The 20,953-nt window shown below is 39.8% G+C and overlaps 1 protein-coding gene across 4 annotated transcripts in view; it reads right to left on the reverse strand.

Moving 5' to 3' along the window:
* LOC127377460 (kelch domain-containing protein 8B-like) overlaps nucleotides 1-20,953 on the reverse strand; it is a 193,905-nt gene that overhangs the window by 135,451 nt on the left and 37,501 nt on the right. For 3 of the 4 annotated variants that reach the window (XM_051425339.1, XM_051425337.1, XM_051425340.1), the window contains exon 2: nucleotides 17,271-18,680. In XM_051425339.1, coding sequence (XP_051281299.1) covers nucleotides 17,271-17,661 — 391 coding nt within the window. In that variant the 5' untranslated portion in view covers nucleotides 17,662-18,680. The remainder of the gene's footprint in view (nucleotides 1-17,270; nucleotides 18,681-20,953) is intronic. The other variant, XM_051425341.1, reaches the window with a different exon arrangement.

A 20,953-nucleotide genomic window follows, 5' to 3' on the forward strand; every position in this document is an offset into this window, starting at 1 on the left:
TCTGCCTCAGTTTTGACTTTGTCTCTCTCAAACCTCTTTGGAATCCATCTTGACTAATGTCCCACTCAAAACTATGCTGGGGGAATTGCAATGCTTTGGTATGAACTAACTATACATGTACTATTATGTGTTAAATAGTTAAGTTCAACTAACTCCCTGCATATCGCCTCTTTTGGCAAAAGTTGCCAACAACAGTCGGTTCCTAAAAGACAACCATATGATTGGTTAGAAATATGTTGGTTTCTGTTGTGTCATTTATTGTCAAGAAGTAGTTAAGCGATGTGAGCATGGTTCCAACCTTTACCTTCAGGGGCCCCTTTTCTATCATTGAGTAAACTGACGACCGCTGACATATTGACCCCTAAAAGTGACATATTTTATGGATATTTCATACTATATATATATATATAACCCAAACAGTGAATGCAATAACTTATATATCCAAATATATTCACACGTTTAATGTGTGAAGCACTTCGTGTTACATTTTGCTTGTATGAACAGTACTGTACAAATATCGACTGATTGATTAGCCGCTATACCATAACACACCTGAATCTCTGACCAAACTGTTGACAAACTAGTTGCACTGTGGGGAATGTAGGCCCCAGGTTTTGACAAGAAGGAAGAATGCATGGAATACAAAAGACTACATTTCTAGTTTTACTGCATCAATTTTAACTTGTTTTTTTTTTTTCAAATGTCTGTCGTGAGTCTGACAGTGTTATAGGACTGCAATGCTAAATCACTGGCAAACTTTAATGAGGATTTGCTCTTCCAGCAGAATCTTCCTTGCTACTCAGATTCTATGATCACAGTCAAAGAGCAGAGCCTTTTCTGACTCTTCCTCTAACTGTGAAACTAATTGCCAGTCAATTCTGCGTTTCTCTGCTGTTTGCCACTGCTGTACTCAGTGATGTTTTTAAATGACATGAATAAATAACCCTAAAAAACAGGCCTTAAGCCTTTAAACGCCTGGGGAACAATAGTATGCAAGAGCAAAGCTCAACTGATAATGAGGCCAGTTCAAATGACTTTTACTGTGAAATAAGGGAGCAGAAAGTGAGGCAGGTTTATAAAAAATGTAGGAAACATATGAATTTATGGGCTACAAAAACCTGTTTCCCTTCTGACCTCCTTCTGAATGTAGAAACTGATAGAAGTGTTATATTTGCCAACCTAAAGTCGTATAATTATAAAAACATACAGTATGAAACACAGCATGTGGCCCTATACAGTCAACTGATGTCTGCACCGCTAACGTCTGAGCTTATTCTTATTCTTTTTAAAGCTCCCTGCCAGGGATCACTGCTGGTTGTCTTTGTAAAGCAAGAGCTGCTGGAGACTGCAGCACCCAGTCAACTAGAAAAAAAACTAGAAAAAGAAAACTCCATTAATACAGTTCATGAATTTACCTGCATGTATCAAACTAAATCAAAAGCTGTTGAGAATCTAAATGTTTATTATGTTCTTACTTTATATCTCTCTCATTCACTCTTCTCCAACTCTATTTTCCTGCATCGCTCCTTTCCTCTTGAGCACAGAAAGCTCCCCATCCAGAACGAGAAACACAAGTGACTGTCGTTGTTTTATGCCGCCAGATTTCACACTGTCAGGCAGCCAGCTCTTGTTTGTGTAGGTTTTCGTCTGTAATCATCCCCTCTCTGAGCTTCTAATGAAAGCATCAGCAGGGCTCCAGGCTTCCCCTGGTAAAGCGCTTTGCTGGAAGGATGAGGCACTGCCACTAGAGCCTACGGTAAACGGAGAGAGTATCATCAGACGCCAAGCTTCCAGCATAAGTAATCCTGGCTTTAAAGAGTCAGCACCTCAGTCTTTTGGCCAAAGCGCCTCAAGTCTAGACTTACAGCTCTGTTGGGTCAGAGTGGTACAGTGAATATGATCAGTGTTTTCACTGTGAAGGTGCTTCACTTATTTCTTCTTAAAAAGGACATCAGCTCTCTCAGATACTCTCAAGTTGTTATGTATCATCAATCTGGGAATTTCCGTGCACTTCTAGTAGTTATTTTCTCTCGACAGGCTGATTTTCCGCTGTACCCACTTTTGCTCTGCCGCTCTCATCTACCTCTACTTTGAGATTCTTATATTTCCTGAATGTGTTTTGACAAGAGAAGGATCTTGTTGAATGTTTTGCAGTCAGTGTGTGTAGGTGGAGAGAGCAATAGCAGTACTTATACTGATCAGAGTGAGGGTGTTTTTCCAGTCGAGAAAAAGCTCAGAACTCAATATGTCCTGTGGCTGTACTGCACTCTGGTCTATGAAGGCTACCATCAATGGAGAACTTGTATCTGTGCCTCTTCTGCAGTGGATTTGTCCATGAGCATCAGTGTAAAATGATGAGTCCAGATCCCAAAACTTCTGTTGTTGTTAATGCTTGCAATAGCTCACAAATTTCTTGCTACCAAACGTACTGGATGTACTGTAAATATCTTCAAACATTTTGGCTAGCTATCAATGGAAGTGACAAAAATGCAACAACCAACAAAAAACAAACTCAAAAATTTTTCTCTTAATGGGGAGAGGCTTCACCTGTTTCACCCACACAAGTATACAATTCTAATCATTATTTTAATGGGATGAAAACTGGGACAGTTTGGTAGGGAACGTTGAAAACCAGGATATTTTAGTGTTTTACAGATATTCGTTGGGATTCAGGACATCCAGCTTGAAACTGGGACAGCCCTGGAAAAACCAGGACGTCAGGTCACCGTATGCTGCATCTTACTTGATTTGGTATAACCAGTGGTTTATGGTGGCAAACCCACTTTAGACAGACACCACTATGTGACTAGCATTACTAAGTCAGTTCACTGAAGTTCACTGCGATTAATCGCATAAAATTGCACAAACACATTCAATAATTAAATAATAATTAAAAAGTAGTGTGTTGCGCACTTTTATATTAAAAGTACTGCTATATGAACAAAAGTGCAATAACATTTGGTTTGCACTTATACACAACTTTACACTTTAAACAAATAAGGTGCTTTTTAAAAGCAGTACACAGTAGCAGTTAAAATAATTCTTGCGCTATCTGCAAGTGTGCTGACTTTATTTGAAACTGCTGTGCAACATGCATAAAATGTTCCACGCACGTTTCAGCAAAATGTGAAATGCATGTGCATGTGCATATGAATGCAGCTCCCTCTGTCCATCAATATAATGCACTGTAACTCTGAGGTAATTATGATTACTTATTATCAGCAAGAGGCAGTGCATTTTATTTCTCAATCCCATATTTTATGGGACCAAAGTTAACCCTAAGCAAAACATTACAAAAGAAGACACAGAAGAATGTGTTTTATTTTTCAAAAGTTACATGTAGTCTCACTTGTGTTTCAGGGTAGTTTTTCTTGATGAAGTTTGTCCCTAAGCTTACCTAACAGAACAGAAGGAAGAAAAAGGAAACAATCAGTGAGTCTAAAGTAAATACAGATGTGTTCTTTCAGCTGCTTGGCCCTCATAAAAAGTGATAAAGAACTGGATGAGGCATGAATATGCAGAGACTACAGTTTGCACCCTCCAGCAGAACATCTCAACTTCAGCTGAGCTGGGCCACACTATCAGAGGCTTCTGTCATCACAGACTGATACCTAGAATAGAAACCACTGTGCTCAGCGTTGTGGGTTTAGGGCTTTGCTAAGGTGCATGAAAAGCAAAAAGTTTGAAGCTTTGTTCTAAGCACAAACCTTATTTTTTAAAGTTCAGAACAATGAAAGGAAAAGCCTTGTCAAGCAAAACAGACTATGAGTGCCAAGTCTCCACAGACAAATGTCACTTTGATGTCATTATCTCAGACTTCTCTGCCTTCATGAACATAAGCCTCTCAGAAAAAAAATCCTTTTATAAAGAAGAGGGATTTTTAAAAGTTGCATAAAAAGTTTGCACAAACAATCATGGCTTAAAAAAGATCAGTTCATTTTTAGCTTTTAATGCTGAGATACATGATGTGAACAAGCTGCTCAGACTAGGATTCAGTGTGAGTCTCAAGATAGTCTGAATGGTGGTGTGTTCGTGTGTGTGTGTCTGTGTGTGTGTGTGTGTGTGTGTGTCTGTGTGTGTGTGTGCGCATTTTCCTGTGATCTGTTGGTCAATCATGAGCAGTAACGCAGGCAGGGGATCAGGATATTCAGATCAAAGAGCCTTAACATCCTCAACAGAGACTAATGGTTTCATCACATTCAAACAGAGCGGGTGTATTTGTGTGTGTGTGTGTGTGTGTGTGTGTGTGTGTGTGTGTGTGTGTGTGTGTGTGTGTGTGTGTTTATGCGCCACTGTCTGTGTGCTTTCTGATTTGAAAAAGTTAACTTCAATGTTTTGAAAGCATGTTACAGTCTTTCTCTGTATGAGAGTAATGAAATGAAAATGTAATTTACTGACAAACAACACTGGGTACTGGTCTGCAGTGCCCCGCTGTGCTGTGTCGAATACAAATACTGTCTCTGTGTAAAACCATATTTAGTTAATTTAACTCGAAATGAGTACTGCAGTGTGTGTTCGCGTCTTCTGTTTTTACACCACATTTTCCTTGTTCCTTGTTATTAACCAATAACTGATTAGTCATTGACATTCCTACAGCATTTATTTGGATTCATAGATTGTCAATAAACAAATGCTCCAATAGAATGTTTTTATATGATTTAAAGAAATGAACCACATAGTTAGACTTTTTGTACTATTTTGGTATTCTATTTTTGCATGCTTACTATTCAAAGAAAACCCATGTAAGTTGGTTGAAACAAACTTGAATTTTGTGTTGTAATACATATTTGTGGCTCCACACTATCTATCTCTACAGACTGCACAAGAGGGGTTCATAGCACGGCAACAAATATCCTTTTTAGCTGCACAAAGGAAAAGGAAGTGATCACTGAAACAGGCCTTGGGGCAAGCACTATAACCAACTGCTGCCAAAATCCTTTGAGGAGACGCACTGAAAACGGTTGAAAACCTTTTAGATAACCCTGTAATAGCTAGCTGAATTTCCCCTGCAAGAACCACTGTTTGATTCACAGAAACCGCTGATAAAGATGCACAGAAACTGCTGAGGAATCTTTCTGTGTCCTGCTGTGTCCTCTAGCACTTGTTAACACAGAGATGTAGGAGACACGTCATTGAAATTTCCATCAGTGTTGATATAAAAAAGCTGTGAACTCTCAAAACCCTGGGAGGACTTCTCTTACCCATCCTCCTCCAAGGAGTGTAGTTATGTTAATGGATACAACGATACCTGAAGATATTTACTGCTTCGTTTGTTTACTCTTTACTATAAAAGATGAAATTACACATACCTAGAGTCTAGCAGATGCATTACCTTACATATTTCTAAGTTCATTCTTTCCCATCGCAAATTACATCACATGAGTAAATTGACACAAGACTCAGAATACTATCACATTACAGACAACATTACAGCAACCTGCTTGTAGCAAAATGAAGAAGCCTCTTGCATAATGCTTTCTGAAGCTCCAGGAGCCCAGAAATCAGGTCACCACAGGTTGTTCCAGAAAAGCAAAGCACTAGAAAAGATTTGGAAGCTGCCACAGGAATTTCTGAAGCACAAAGAAAGTCAAAAACATACATATTCAATTCATTTCTAAGAATCAGAAGCAACTACTGTGCTGTATTTATAAAGCAAAATTGCAGTAAAGCTGCCTTCAAACATTTTTCTCTCACACAAGAGGAGAAAGTCTTTCAGAAAGAATAGGTCATTTGCTAAATACTCCCAAAAACACCTATTTGACCGTTGGAGGCAACCAGCAACGGGCGTAGCAGACCTTTTGTACTGATGTGAAATAGTCGCAAAACATGTGGTTAATGTTGTGAAACGGTTGCACCAAACGTTAGCTAAAAGATCATGGTTCAGGGTTAAAACAAGTAGTTACAAGTTGTGTACGAGACTAAAGTTAAAGGTTGTATGAGATTTAAAGCATTAATATAGCAGAGTCATGTTGTCCTGAGCAGAGAATGACATCACACTCCCTCTGTCTGTGTGAATAAAAGGATTCATTTCAGAGTTTGTGATTGCTGGAAAGACTAACAAAGAATGTTTTGGTGAGTTTTATTTTGTTTCTGTCCACTTTGAATGAAATTACGATGTTACGATGATTTGCACGGTGAAATTACAGTTTTTGTCTATGGAGTCTGGTGGTGAGCGATAGCGATTTTACAGCTGTTTCTGGTTAAACAAAAAGTCTGTCTCTGTTGGGAGCCTTTCTCTAATGTTTTTTCAGACACTCAGAATAACAATCTGACCCTGACAGTGGCAAAAACACACTTTGACCAGCACATTTGTCCCCAAGGATTAAGCTTAGCTGACTTGTTGCGACCATTGCAGCCCTTTTCACAAAAGTTTTCACATCTAACTCTGTGAAGGGTTTATTTTGTCCAAACCACTGTTGGTGATTGTTGGAAAGACTAACAAAGACAGTTTTGATGAGATTCATTTTGTTTCTGTCCTTTTATTTTGGTCTGACATCCAGTGCCAAGTGAATTTAGTATATATAACCTTTAAGCACATTACACAAGTTAACTTGCATGAGTTAAAATAACTCATTGTTGACTTATGGTTTCACAAAGGACACAAGCAGCGGTCCTGTGTTTGACTCATTTTAGTGAGGACAGTCTGGTAACTGATCTCAGTCTCCTCCACCACTTTGAAGCTATAACAGTGTGCCTTTATCTTCTTGCTTGTAGAAAAAAATATCTTTCACAAGCTTGACAGCCCTGCAGAAAATGTATTTTTCAGTCAGGCGGTGTGCAGGCCAGCTGACAGACAGACAGGGACTGTTGACTAAGGAGAGGGCAGTGGCTGTTAATCACAGAGGGAAAAAGGAAATTATACTCATCAGTGCAGTAGGAGTATGACATTTTAAGTCATGCTACAGCAGCAATTAAAAAATGGCTCGTGAAGAGGACTAAAAGCTTCATGTTCTAATGGAGCAGCGGGTGATTGCATTTATTATACACAATGTTTGATGTCTCTGTGCACACCAAGCTAAGCCAGGGGGAAGAAGATGTGTGTTTCGCGGTTAGCTGAGGTGTGAGCCGATCCCGGGCAAAGTAAGAGGTGAGAGTGAAAAGATGACATGAAAGGGCGAACCCAAAACTCAAAGCAAAACAAAAAGTGGGCCAATGTTTGAGCAGAGAGAGGAGGGATTTCTGTGATATACAGCAGTATTTGGGATGAATTCGGGTGAAGGATGAAAAGACAGAACTGAGAAAGAGAGAAGAGGATAAAAGTTAAATCCACACGCGTACAACATGGTGTTCACTTCACTAGACGCACCAAAATTATACCCACAGACGCACACTCAGTGTCAAACGCTCTCTCTGCTGCTAACTTAGGAATACACAGAGAGTGCACACACGCTCAGACATTTACAACTAATCTGCTCACTCCCTCTGATTAGTCTAAAAACAAACACGGCAGCCACACACTTGTTGCCAAGCAACAGCAATGCTCGCTTGATCAGTCGACTCTGAAAATGCAGAGAAAGTCAGGAGGCAGACAGAGAAACAGCCAGGGGGTGACTGCTGAGAGAGGAGGAGGGGAGAGGAGAAGAGAGAGGAGGCCTATCTAGGGCTGCAGAGAAGGCCAGGACATGTCAATCATGAAGCCACCATCTGAAAGACACACACTCATGAACACTCACTCACACACACACTCACATACACACACACACTCTGTCACCCCAGACATCAGAAGGCATCAGCAGAGAATGTGTGGATGTATGCTGAAACGTGCCCAATGCACACACTGAACTGTATTATGAATTTTTAACCATTTCTTTCTGCACTTTTTACAAACCATAATCCCTCTGCATGAAGACGTTGTGGTATTTACACCTAAAAAAGCTGTATTTATCAAAATCTATATATCTATATAAATATATATCTTAAATAAGAAAGACCACTGCTTAGGCTATATGACTAAATATACATTTTTTGTAATGAGCTGAAAATAGACATGATAACATATGAGGCTAGATGAAAGTAAGGAATGATTTACTCAGAGTTCCCACTCTTTTTAAAAAATGGTTTTCTAGTACATTCCTTGCAGTCAGCCATAGCTGGTCAGTGACACTCCACATTAGATAAAATACTCGGTTGTTCTCACCATAGCCGATTTTTCCGCTTTCCGTATTGACTACAGTTTTCCTCTAACAGTACTGTTGTTTAGCCACAACACAGGCTAAAATACAGTACAAATTTTACAAGACAACTATTTGGTAATTTTTTTTATTTTTTTAAACATATTTTTATTGGTTTTTCTCACATTGATTTAAACACGGACATTTTAACTAACAACATGAATATGTTATCGCACCAATCCGGCAAAAATAAAAATTTAATAAAAAGCAATACTAATAAAGTAGAAAAAAATAAGTCAAATAAGATCACAGCAGTGCATAAATTACAGAAATTGTACAATTAATCACAATCCAAGGTTGTGAGTTTCCAGAAAGTCCATGTAAGTTCTCCATAGCTGAGCAAAGTTCTTTTCCCTCTTTTTTACAATATATGTTAGTCTCTCCAAAGCTAGAGAGGTCATCAGTTCCTTTGTCCACATTCCGGTAGAAGGTGTGTCCATACTTTTCCACAATAATGCGATTATCCTCCTCGCTTGTAAAAGTCCAAAGTCAATAAGCAGTGACTGTCGCTGAGACACAGCAAAGTTCTCAGGGTATATACCCAGTAAACATATTTTGGCTCGCAAAGGAATTCCCTTGCAATTATGAGACCTATACAGTGTAATACACTTTTCCAGAATTGGTGTATGTTTGGACACTTCCATAAGCAATGAGTTAACCCTTTGCGTCTCTGCATTTCACACAAATATCCGGTACATTAGGGTATATGTGATTCAACCTGCAAGGTGTAAGGTAGGTGCGCATCAGCCATTTATATTGTAGCAACTTAAATTTAGTATTAACAGACAGGGTCTGAGCCTTAAAACAAGCTCTTTCCCAGTCAGCTGTCCTCCTTTATATCAATTATCCATGCCTCCATCTTTTTGGAAGTTGACTCTTTTGAATGTGTTAACATTAACTCATAGAACAATGAAAATTGTCCTCTGCCATTCATGTGGGATAGAGTCGATTGCTCAATTTTAGATAGTGGAGGTACAGACAACAATTGTTTATGCGTGGATAAAATAAAAATTTTCAGCTGCAAGTATTTAAAGAAGTGTTTTCTTGGAATATCATATTTCTCACACAGTTGACTATATGACATCAAGTTGCCTTCTGCATATAAATCTGAAATCTGAAACAAACACCTTTGTTAAACCACATCTTAAATCCTCCATCTGCTCTCCCAGGTATAAAACAATTATTATTATTATATAGGGGTAAACTGTGATAATGCTGCTGTGTCTCCAACATGTTGGTGTGCAGAGTACCACACTGAAATGGTATTTCGAAGAAAGGGATTTTTTGTTTGCTTAACCAGCTTTCTGATGCTTGCCGAATATAAATAAAGCTTGAGATGAAGCCCGAGTGTTGATGTCTCCTCTATAGTCACCCAAGCTGGAAGGGAAGCCACTGAAAAATAATACATTGCTGTCCTTAACTGGGCGGCCCAGTAATACAGTTTTAGATTGGGGAGCCGAAGCCCCCCTCTTTCATATGGTAGATATAATAGCCTTAGTTGTAATCTGGCCTTTTTATCATTCCAAATGAATTGATCCAGCATGTTATTAATGTTATGAAAAAGGGTGTCGTGTAAAGAAAGCAGAAGTGACTGAAATAGATACAGAAACTTTGGTAAGACCATCATTTTCATTATGTTTATGCAAACTATTTAGTCATTTTAATCAATTTCCAGGTTTTTCCATGACTGGAAAACTAGTAAATTTCCAGGTTTTCCAGGATGTGTGGGAACCATTTAAAGTGTTAAAAATAAATGTGCATATTAACACTGACTAAATCGCTCCCAATCTGTCAAGATTAAAGAAAATCTTTTTTGGGACCAATTTTTTTTTAATTCATTTTCCCATTTAATTTGGTGAGGGTACAGCAATATAACACAAACAAGACCTCTCAAACAACAAACATGGACATAAATATCTGCAAACAGTCTTATAACAGAAGAAGAAGGAAAAAAAGCTAAATAAATAAATATCTACATCTCTGTCTAAGGTCTTTACAATATCCAAGACCCCGTGTCTGCAGAGAAGAAAAACAATCACTGCCAAGCCAAATATTCTGTACAAATGTATTTATGTTAGTAAATGTGTTCTGAAGGAACGCATAAGGCACACTCTGTGGAAATAAATTTCCGCTTTGGGGACAATAAAATGTATCCATCTTTTTTAAGACTTTGTTTTAAGAAACAACTGCTTCCATTGATATATGAGTTCATTTTCTTGCTGCTGTTAATCCTGCAAACAAAACTCCCTTTCTTTGTAAAAATTGATTCATCATTTAGTAACAAGAGTCGTGAAAGACAGGGCACACAGAACTACTGAATACATCAGAGAGAAGAAGTACACCTTAGATTGGGCCCCCAATAGTCAGAATAAAATGCATAACAATGCTGTGATGTGTACATTCATTTATCATGTGTCTGATGGTGAGTAGTGTGTCGCTATCTCCTTCATCAGTATAAATGTACATATTATTGCAATTTGTGAGGTTTTTTTTGTAGGTTTGAGTCTTGAGTTTGAAGAACCCTTCTTCAGAACATTCACCTCACCTTGCTGCAGGACCAAGTGGTTCAGAAGATCCTTTGTCCCCACAGCCATCAGACTTTTTAACCAGCCAGCCAATGGCAGGGGCTCATGATCACTCCCTTTCTCCTCTGTCCCCTCTCTCATCCTCCCCCGAGGGGCTGTGCAATACTCCTTCAAGGACTGTTTTATTGGCACTTTCATTCATCATCTTATTTATCTTTTCATTTATTCTTTGCCCATTACTACCGCCTGTTTTTGTCTTTTAATCTATATTTTAATGCTGACAGTCTGAGCTACTGGGTACCTGATTTACCCCAAGTGGATTAATAAAGTATCTATCTATCTATCTATCTGTCTGTCTGTCTGTCTGTCTGTCTGTCTGTCTGTCTGTCTGTCTGTCTGTCTCATAATCTCACAATCTCACAAATAAAGTGCTTAAGAGATTCTGGGATAATTGCGGGATGCCAGGGCAACACATTCTATACTCTCTGCCAATTTACATACAAATTATAAATAACCTTTTAAATCCATACAGCAACTCAAAGCTGATCAAAGCATCTTGGCAGGGTAGGCCACTCCATAGCAGAGCTCATTCTTGTGTAAGAGAGCACCCTCAGCTTATCAAATGATGCCTGTCTTTCCCAGTGCTCTGCTGTATTTTAATTTTTCCTCTTATGACAAGGAGACCCCTGCCATCATTCATCACTGCTGTTTGTTTCTGAGTAAAGCAGCGACCACAGGTGATGGCCGTGGTTCTTCGTGGCCAAAAAATCTAACATGCCATTCACCACGGATGTCAGTGTGCTCTTTTCTTCTCCTTTATCATCTTAAATGGGTGCTGATCTACTTGTTATATTCTGTCATACATTATTTCTGACACTAAAAAATACCAGGCTCATGGCACAGTAAACACTACGCCTAGATCTTTTCATACACACATTCATGCAAACATACTAGTGCTGACAGTTTGACAGGACCAGTAGGAGGATGTAAACACTGTAGGCACTCAGAGTGTGGGTGTTCTGCTGGATCAGTGGAATAAGGCACATGCCATATAATCGTGACGTCTTTGGTAAGAATCTAGTTCTAGAGGACCTTCGGCTCCTCTCTTTTATGTGAGTCTGATCTCTCCAACAATGATAAACATGCCAAAATAATACTAAAGGGTCTAACAGTGTCAGTACTGCTGTGTGCCTATTACATGTCCTCTTGCCTTGTAAATTAGTCTACTGTTGCTGTCTTTGTTTACACAAAATAAAACTAGTGCAGCACTAATAATCAGGACACTGAGAAGTAACAGAGCACTGCAGGAATGAGTCCTAAAACCCAGGACTGAGTTAGCATTATTGCACTTATGGATCCCTGGCCTTGAAGCCAGAAATAAGTTCTGTGGTCAACACAAGCTACATTTTTTTTACATTTTGTTCTACGACATAAAAAATGGAAAAAATTGCAGAAGGAACCAGAGTGATGCTGACTTCTGGGTAACTGTTGAAACAATGGAAAAACTAACAAAGACGGTTTTGCTTAGTTTTATTTTGTTTCTGTCCACTTTGAGTTACAATGTTACAATGATATGAAAGGTAAAATCACAGTTTTTGTCTCTGGAGTCTGGTGGTGAGCGATATTGATATTATGGCTGTCTCTGGTTAAACAAAAGATCTATCTCTTAGGATCCTTTCCTTTGTCAGACACTTTAAATATCAATCTAAGCCTGTCAGTCACAAAAACAGCCCCAAGGATTAACGTTAGCTTACATTGCAGCACTTTGCACGATTATTTCTCACATCTAACTAATACATTTTGTGTATATAATCTTTAAGATAACAAATGATGTCAAAACATATAATACATTAGTTTGTTTATCCATTTAGAATCAAATAGAGACATATTCAGAAAGACAAGCATCCTATTTTACAGTTCTCCAAATTTCTCCAAATTTTGTAAGTTTAGTTTCCAGCCAATGCAGTCTATGAGTTAAGTAATGGCAGATGTCATTTGCATTTGACAACGTGCAGTAAAGTTATACACATGAGCAACTAACATAATTGCTTCCTTGTTAGTGAAAGAATATGTATCACATCTTCTATGTGAGTTTAAATTCACTGGACAATTTCCTTGCCTTAGGATTTTATCTAAATTTAGTAACCAGGTGTAAAAGCCACTATTTTGCACAATATATGCTGTTCCCAAAAACTCTCATGACTGCTCTGCACCTCCATCAGCCTCACACTGAATCCCATTTAAATGCTGTATCCCTCAAGGGCAGATGCTACTGCCAGAGTTTCACATGATTAAACTAAAGGGAAAGTTTCTTAGATGTGACTGTACACAGAGATCTGGTTAATGGTCTCTCAAAAGTTTTGTTCCAAATCCTGCAACTTTAGCAGTGCTTGTAACTGCGAACACTACATAAGCCAGTGTACACTGTATCCACACACACAGTATATCACTATGTATTGTCAAGTACACTATCTAATTAAAGCAAGTCTCTGTACTATTTACACCCATCTGTACTACTCTAACAGCCATTGGTGGCCTATAACTATCAACCAGCGTACAGCAATCAGGGTGCCACACATGCAGAGGTACACACATATAAACACACCACACACAGTGGTGATATAGTTGGTCATTTGTCACATGGATGTCAGAAGGCATCAGAGGATAACACAGACATGTTCCTGAGCAAAACACACACACACAAAGTCTGTGCAGTAATAATGCAGCAGCGCTTTCTACTAGTAATAAACAATTGGGTGACATAAAGATTAACATGTATATCAGCAGACATAATTCTCATAGATCAACTCTGGGTCCTGTAGTATCTCTAATAGATTCCATAGGATTTACTGGTGGTGGTGGTTATCAGCTACACCAAATACATACTGGAAACAATGTGAACGAGGGGAAAGAATTGCAAATGAATCAGATGAGGTTCCTGCCTCACATGTATTTCCAATATATTTCTCTGTTCCCACTACAGCTGCCAAGACAAAAACTCTGGTGTATGTCTTCTGCTGCTCTCAGCGAACATGAAAACATGCGTGTTTGAGCTGTTAATGTTAAGCTTCTCTCTAATGGGAGTGTTTCTCTAATGAGTGCATTGGCATCCACTTAGAGAAGTGTTTTGAGCGCTGGGTTTTACAGCAGGACTCTTCTGCTGCACTGGATTCTGGACTGTACAGTATACAGTGCACTAGTACAGCACACAAAGGAAAAATATCAGATCAGTTATAATTTGTTCTACCATAACCCTCTTTAGATGCTAGATGCTAAATACACTATGTACTTTTAGACAAGCAACAAAGGTTTATAGATTTATGCTTCATTGTTTGTATTTAACTTTTATTATTACAAGAGAAAGGCTTTGAGGATGAGGACTAACCGATGTATTTGGCAAACATAATGCAGGTAATGAATTTGTTCAGGGTTATAGTAGCATCCAGGACAGCTCCCCCATGGGTGATATGGCCAAAATCTTCTATCACTGTATATGTAATTTTATCACAATAACGGTAAATATCACGATACAGTAGTAAATATCTGGTTTAAAATAATTGTACTTTATCACATTTGATTAGGCTATTTTCTTCTTTTAATTGGAACTTCCATACAAAAACTGCCTCAAATTCATCTCATCTTGGGTTGGTTGGGATGCCACGTGCTCTGTATTTACTATTTCACTCTCATCCTTTTCCTGTCATTCTCTCATTCTGTGGCAGTTGGCAAACCAGCTTAGATGTTACTGTCACCACCTGTTGTGTGGTAAGCAGTCCTGCTTCCCAAATCACGTTACCATGCGATGCAGCTTGATTGACTAGATCATGCAAGAATCCAGCCCTGATCTGCGACATATCCTGCCCCCAATATTTAGCAGGGACAGTAAGGGATAGCTCCTGTGGTGGAAACAGTATTGCCAAATCTCTACCGGTGGACACATTTCTACCATCACACGGTATATCTTGCCCAACACTATCTCCCACACAGTGGATATTCCAGCTAATGATACGCTAACTCTTGGCTTCGGAATAACACTGCAGTAGCGTTACTATTGTGGGCATAGTTAACTTGACATGCTAACATTTGCAGCTTACATTACAGCAGACATCGCCTTTCAGACTCTTTATATACAGTATCATTCTACAGCAGGCCGCTTCAGCATGAGGAGACATCATAAGCTTGACAGGCCTGCCCTGCCTAGTTACAGTTGCTTAGCTATGATTAGTGAACAAGTGTTTAGGGGAGGAGTTAAGAGAATGCAAATCAATTGTTGTCTTTCTTAAATTTCCATCTGCACATCAGGTTTACAGATGTTCAAGCCTTGAATGTAATTTTATGTAATACCCCTTCATCATGTAATGCTTGATATGCACTGAATAAGAACTGAATAAAACATCCCATAAATGGTGGAAGAATCTAACTTTTTCTTTCATTTTTCTTGTGTATGAAATACAGTATATGGAATAGCAATGGACAGGGCAGAAATATTCCCTCACTCTGTCTCTATTACCTTGAAAGGTAAGCACGCAGCCTGAGATGTAAACACAGGAAACTGCAGGGAAGAAGAACTTCAACAAGTGTATCTCACTTCTCTTCTCTCTCTGTTCATTTTCTGCTCTCAATGTAATATTTAAAATCTCTCTGGATGTTTTTGCTAGAGATATGTGGTATATCTTTTCCCCTATAATGGCCTGCGATCAGCCCATTCGCTTCCTCCTACTCTTCTCTCTCCCTCGCTTTATCACGACTCTCCCTTCCTCTGTGCCAACATACACAACCTCAGACAGCCTGCACACGCCTGGGGAATGAGCATTAAGTCCAGTATGTTTATTCAGTGGAGGTAGACTGCGTGACGACTGGCTCTTCCACACAAGCTGTGTTTGACATTCTGCTAAAGCACACCAGGAAGCAGACACACAAGCAGAGATATCGCAGCAGGCTTGTGCAAACATGCAAACGCCCACATACAACCTATTGACCATTTACATCACCAGAATCTTGGGACTGCTTCACTGCAATATTTACTGAACTTAAGCCCATGTTAAGCACCAGCTTCATGACTTATGTGAGTAGCCATCGATCTCAGCGCCACTCAGCTTTAATCACAAGTGAACAGCTTCCACTCGAGAGACACTTTAGCAGCTTCGTAACTGAAAAGCTTCTCTCAAAATGAACAGTTAATTAGTTAACTTCGCCTCTTCAGAGGAATGAGTTTGTTGTTGCTGTTGTTGTTGTTTCAGAGTTTTATGAGTATGTCAAAGTGACGGCATACTCCTCTTCATCCGTTCTTAATGAGCCTACATGAAGTTTTTGGGAGTAATTAACGGGGTGAACGCACAGCCCAGCGCTGACAAATTTAGAATATCAGAGCTGACATCAAATGAGTACTCTCCAAGGACTGCAATCAAGTAAACCTGCCAAATAGAGGAGGTATACATGTAATGTGTATGTGCATAAGTAATAAACAGTAACACAGGAGCATGCCTCTTGACTCACAAACAGCAACAGTGTAAGTTACCTCGACCAACCAAAGGTTCAAAAATCCAATTAAGAGCAAATCAGAGTTGCCTGTTAACCTTACCTTAAACTCTGATATTGCAACATCCTGCTCTGGTTCTGAATAAAGGCTTGAATACACTCCCAAACGGATGTATACATGGACACCTGAGGATATCCCAGCCACGTAGTAATGTTTATACTATTTCCTGGAGTTCATTTGAACTTTTTTTCCCCAACAATTCCCCAATGAAATTTACTTGGTGACTCAGACCCTGGCAGACTGACGGTAGTATAATTCCTGCTTAACACTAGGGTGGTAACTAACTAGGTAACTAGTTAGCCAAGAATGCTAATTTTAAAAGAGACCTCCTGCAAACTCAACATGCCCAGCATCACTCTTACTGCAGCTCCATGTGTAAAATGAGAAATCCAAAGCTTGACAGACTAGCGTGCCTAGTCATGATTGCTAAGCTATGATTGAACATTTCCGTTTATGGGGAGGGGTTTAGCGACTAGGTAGTTGCTGTCTTTTTCCAATTTCATTCTGTCAATGGGAGAATAACATTTGACACCCATTGTGGAGATCAGCAGATTTGGGTTCAAAGTCCAAAAATAAGTACTTCCTTAATCCTTAATGCACCATTATATCTAGCTGAAAACTACAAAGACGAGACAAACCAACATAAAGATTGTTTCCACTGCCTTGCACAGATTTTTTTGTGTACAACAATCAGGACAGAGCATATGCCTTATGTCCCTCATCGGTAGACGACTCTGCAAATGCTGCAAGAACGCCAACTGTCAAATGTATTCGTACCACAACAAATATGTATAATACATAAGATTAGAATCCCTCCATCACACACTACATTTAATCTGACAAATGTCAATACCAACTGACCCACCGGAACAGATCCAGTCCAACTTGGTCGAATCAGTTGTCACGCCGAAATCATATTCATTATTGACTTAACAGCCTTAATGTGCATCACCACCTTTAGAAGAGCGCAGCTGCACTCTCTGTTGGCAATTTTGGTAAAAAGCAGGATTACTAACATGCAGTCCACTTTCTTACCTTTCTCCACAGTGGTGACTCCCATGGACGGCTGACCCAGGCTGGCCTTCGTCTCCCATTTGCCCTCGTCGGGGTGGTACATCTCCACTGAGGCCAACGGGGTCTGCTGCTGATTCATGCCCCCGAGCACCATCACCTGGCCCCCCAACGCCACAGCCGAGGCCCCGGCCCGCGCTGTGGGCAGCGGCGGCAGCTGGCTCCATGTCTGGCTCTCTACATCCAGTACCTCGACGCTGTCCAGGGGCATTCCGGTCTCGCTGCAGCCCCCCAGCACGTACAGCAGGCCTTCGTGGTAAACGGGAGTGCAGTAGACGCGACGCTGCGTCATGGGGGGCAACTGCTCCCAGTACAGGGACTTGACAGGACTCACCGCCATCTCCTGCACAGGCATGTCTCCAGGACCGAGAGGAGGGGACACACCATCACACACGGCGCCGGGGAGGAGAAAGAAAAGAGCAGGAGAGGTTCAGGTGAGGGGCAAAGGTGGAACAAAACTGAGCAAGAGCAGAAGAAACAAGCGTAGGCACAAGCTTGTTTCTGTCTGTTTGAGTGACCGCCTGAACCCCTGTGTCCACAGAGGGAAAGAGACGAGAGCAAGTCAAAGATGGATAGAAGGAAGGTGTATGAAGAGAAAAGGGATGTTAGTGAGCGAAAGAGTGGACAGAATAAGTAAAGAGAGAGAGAGAGAGAGAGAGAGGGAATGAGGAGAGTGCCTAACTCACTCCACAGCCAGATGTCACGACTCCCTCTCTATTCAAATGTTTTATTCATCCAGCTGTTGATGTTGTCGAGCGACGAAGCCATCTGCCCTTCAATCCCCTCAATTCCTTTCTTTCCAACCCTCTCCCCTCCTTCACTGCATCCTGCCGGGAGGTTATTTTGGTTACAGTTTTGGCTTGAGGATATTCCTGGGAAAAAAAGATGCTTGAAGAGGGCGTGCCAGTGCTAAATACTTAATCCCACAAAAAGCTCAAAGTCAAGAGTGGAGGAATTGAAAAAGAGAAAAAAGTGGAGTGGAGTGGAGAGATGGCAGTGGATCAAAGACCTGGGAAGGGAGAATTAAGGAACACTGACCTTCACTAGTGCCTTGATAATCCAAGAGAAAGCCTTTACGGCAGAGAATTTTATACCTTCAAACTAAAGGCAATTACTCAGGACCCAGCCTTCAGCTGCAGCTCTGTAGTTCTATTTTGCAGCCTACAGTGAAAAAGAATGCTTTGAATAAATTAACCTAGTCTTTAAATGAAAATGAAAACTCTACAGTAGTGTAATGACCGCAAGTCCTTCCGTTTTCAAGATTTTCTGCCTTTAATTAAACACGAAATCCAAATCCTGGGGTCTTCTGAACTGTGTGCTTTGCAGCCTCCTTGTAGCTTAGGAGAGGATGAGGGTCTCTTGACGGGGTACAACCTGGAAAAAAAGATAACAAAGGATTAAAACAGGAATTGGTGTATAAAGTAAGAGCTAGAATGATGATCTTTCCCCTAAGGAAAAAAGAAAATCCTGTTTATATGCTGAACAAATCTCTTCTCAACAAACTGGACGTCATTTACCATACCGCCATCTGCTGTGTCACAGGTGCTCCTTTCAATACTCATCACTGTAACCTGTATTCTCTAGTCAACTGGCCATCACCCCACACCAGGCGTCAGATCCACTGGAATCACCATTTCCAACAGTAACCACAATAAACGTTCTAGCTAATTCATTACTTTGGAAACCCCTAAAGTCCGTAGCTCTTTCGGCTGTCACTCTTTTCAGTCTGCTGCTCCCAGTAGCAGCTGTCTTACTCTACAACGACCACAAATATGCAGACTAAGTTGCTAACGTTAGCGTGCCCCCAAAGTGAGACAGCGAAGTGGAGTACCACAGACGAGCTGAGCAACGTCGGTGGTGTACAACTTCGTCCGGTTGCTACTACCCAGCACACTCAGCTCGTAAAAAGGCCATCAGCGATATGATAGCAAGATTTATATGGAAGAATATGTTGATATGAGGCCCATTGGTGAGGCAAGAGCAAATGTCTTATCCTTTAGTATACGTTGTGTTGTCATACAGTTGAACTATGTTTTTTGAGATTATCTGAATACAATTAAACGGGTTATTTCAAATTCGTCAAAGCAGCTAAAGTGCAAAGCTGTTAACAGTATTATTGGTGGTTATCAGTCTTATATGAACATTGTCAGATATGGCCTACCATCAGTTTGTCTTTATTACCATAACTGTCCAACTATATAGCTGCTGTACTGTATTAACAATAAATATAATGCCATTTTTAAATATGTAAAGTATACCACTTAAGTAATATATTGATAAATGTGAGGTAAATTGAGCAAATTTAGAAAATTATCCAACTTTACTTAGAAGTTAATTAGGCCTTTAGTTCAATTTATAAATATCAATACTGGTCAGTATATTTTAGCTCTTTCAATCACAGTATTTCAGTGGCTCGTCTTTTGACATTAAAATCAATGAAGCTTTAAATTTGCAAATGTACATGGATGACTCAAGGCTGAGTTAGCATCTGGCTGAGTTGGAAGCAGACTGACTCAGAACAAGTAATCCTGTCAGGTCTCAACATAATAGCATCGCATTCAGATCACAATGCATGTTATAATCAGAATCACATTCATACTGTTGACTGCAATGAGATGTGTGTGTGTGTGTGTGTGTGTGTGTGTGTGTGTGTGTGTGTGTGTGTGTGGAAGACACAGCACGAGGTGAACACACTGTGACCTGAGGATTGAGAGGGAAAGCAATGACATTTAGCAGGTGGGAAGGCGACATATCTCTGCATTCCTCAGTTTCTCCTCTGCTGTCCCCATTTTTCTAGCTTACACTTTATACTGTACATACATATATAAAGTTTTATATATTCATAATTAATGATTCTCTCTCTCTAGTCCCACTTACTGTCCTGAGCCCCATGGATAGGCTGACCTTTTCCAAGTGAGAGGGAAAGAGAAATGAGGACGAGGTTAGTGTGTGTACATACCTGTATGTATGTGTGAAAATTCAAACGTCTGTGTTTGTGTGTGTGAGAGTGTGTCTACAGGAGGTATATGAGAAAATACCTGAGATGCTAAGGGTCATCGGACTACCACAAAGGGGTGGGTGGTATTATATTGTGAAGATATTCTTGCAATAATGATATAATAAAATACTGGGAAAAAGCTATAACTATAAAATTCTGGGAAGTTGTTACCATCATATACTGCTTAAATATCACTATGGCTTGTTGTAGATCTTATTGTAGTTAAAGAGGATCTATTGTCAGAAATTGAATATAATATTCATAGGTATGTTTTCATTAGTGTATAATCACCTGGAAATAAGAATCCTGTTGTTTTTTGCAATGATGCTGCTTTTGCTTTCAGCTATGCTTGCTACTGCTCCCTGCTGCTCCTTTTTTAAAAACTGCCCGTCATGAGTCTGACAGCATGTCAATGCTAAATCAGTGCAGTAGTCTTTCAAGTATGTTACCAAAATCAACTAAAATAAAGAAAGAACGAGAGTCCATTATATTATCATCATTGCGAATTGAGAGCTCCGACAATCATATATCAGTTTTTTTATTGACACATTTTGGCATGGCAACTGATACAGTTCAGTTACTGGGTGAAAATTCATGTCATGCACCACGTTGCTTTAGAAAGATAAGATAAGCTTCAAACTTCATTCGA

This window comes from Dicentrarchus labrax, unplaced genomic scaffold (genome assembly GCF_905237075.1).
Source record: "Dicentrarchus labrax unplaced genomic scaffold, dlabrax2021, whole genome shotgun sequence".
NCBI classification, from domain to species: Eukaryota; Metazoa; Chordata; class Actinopteri; family Moronidae; genus Dicentrarchus; species Dicentrarchus labrax.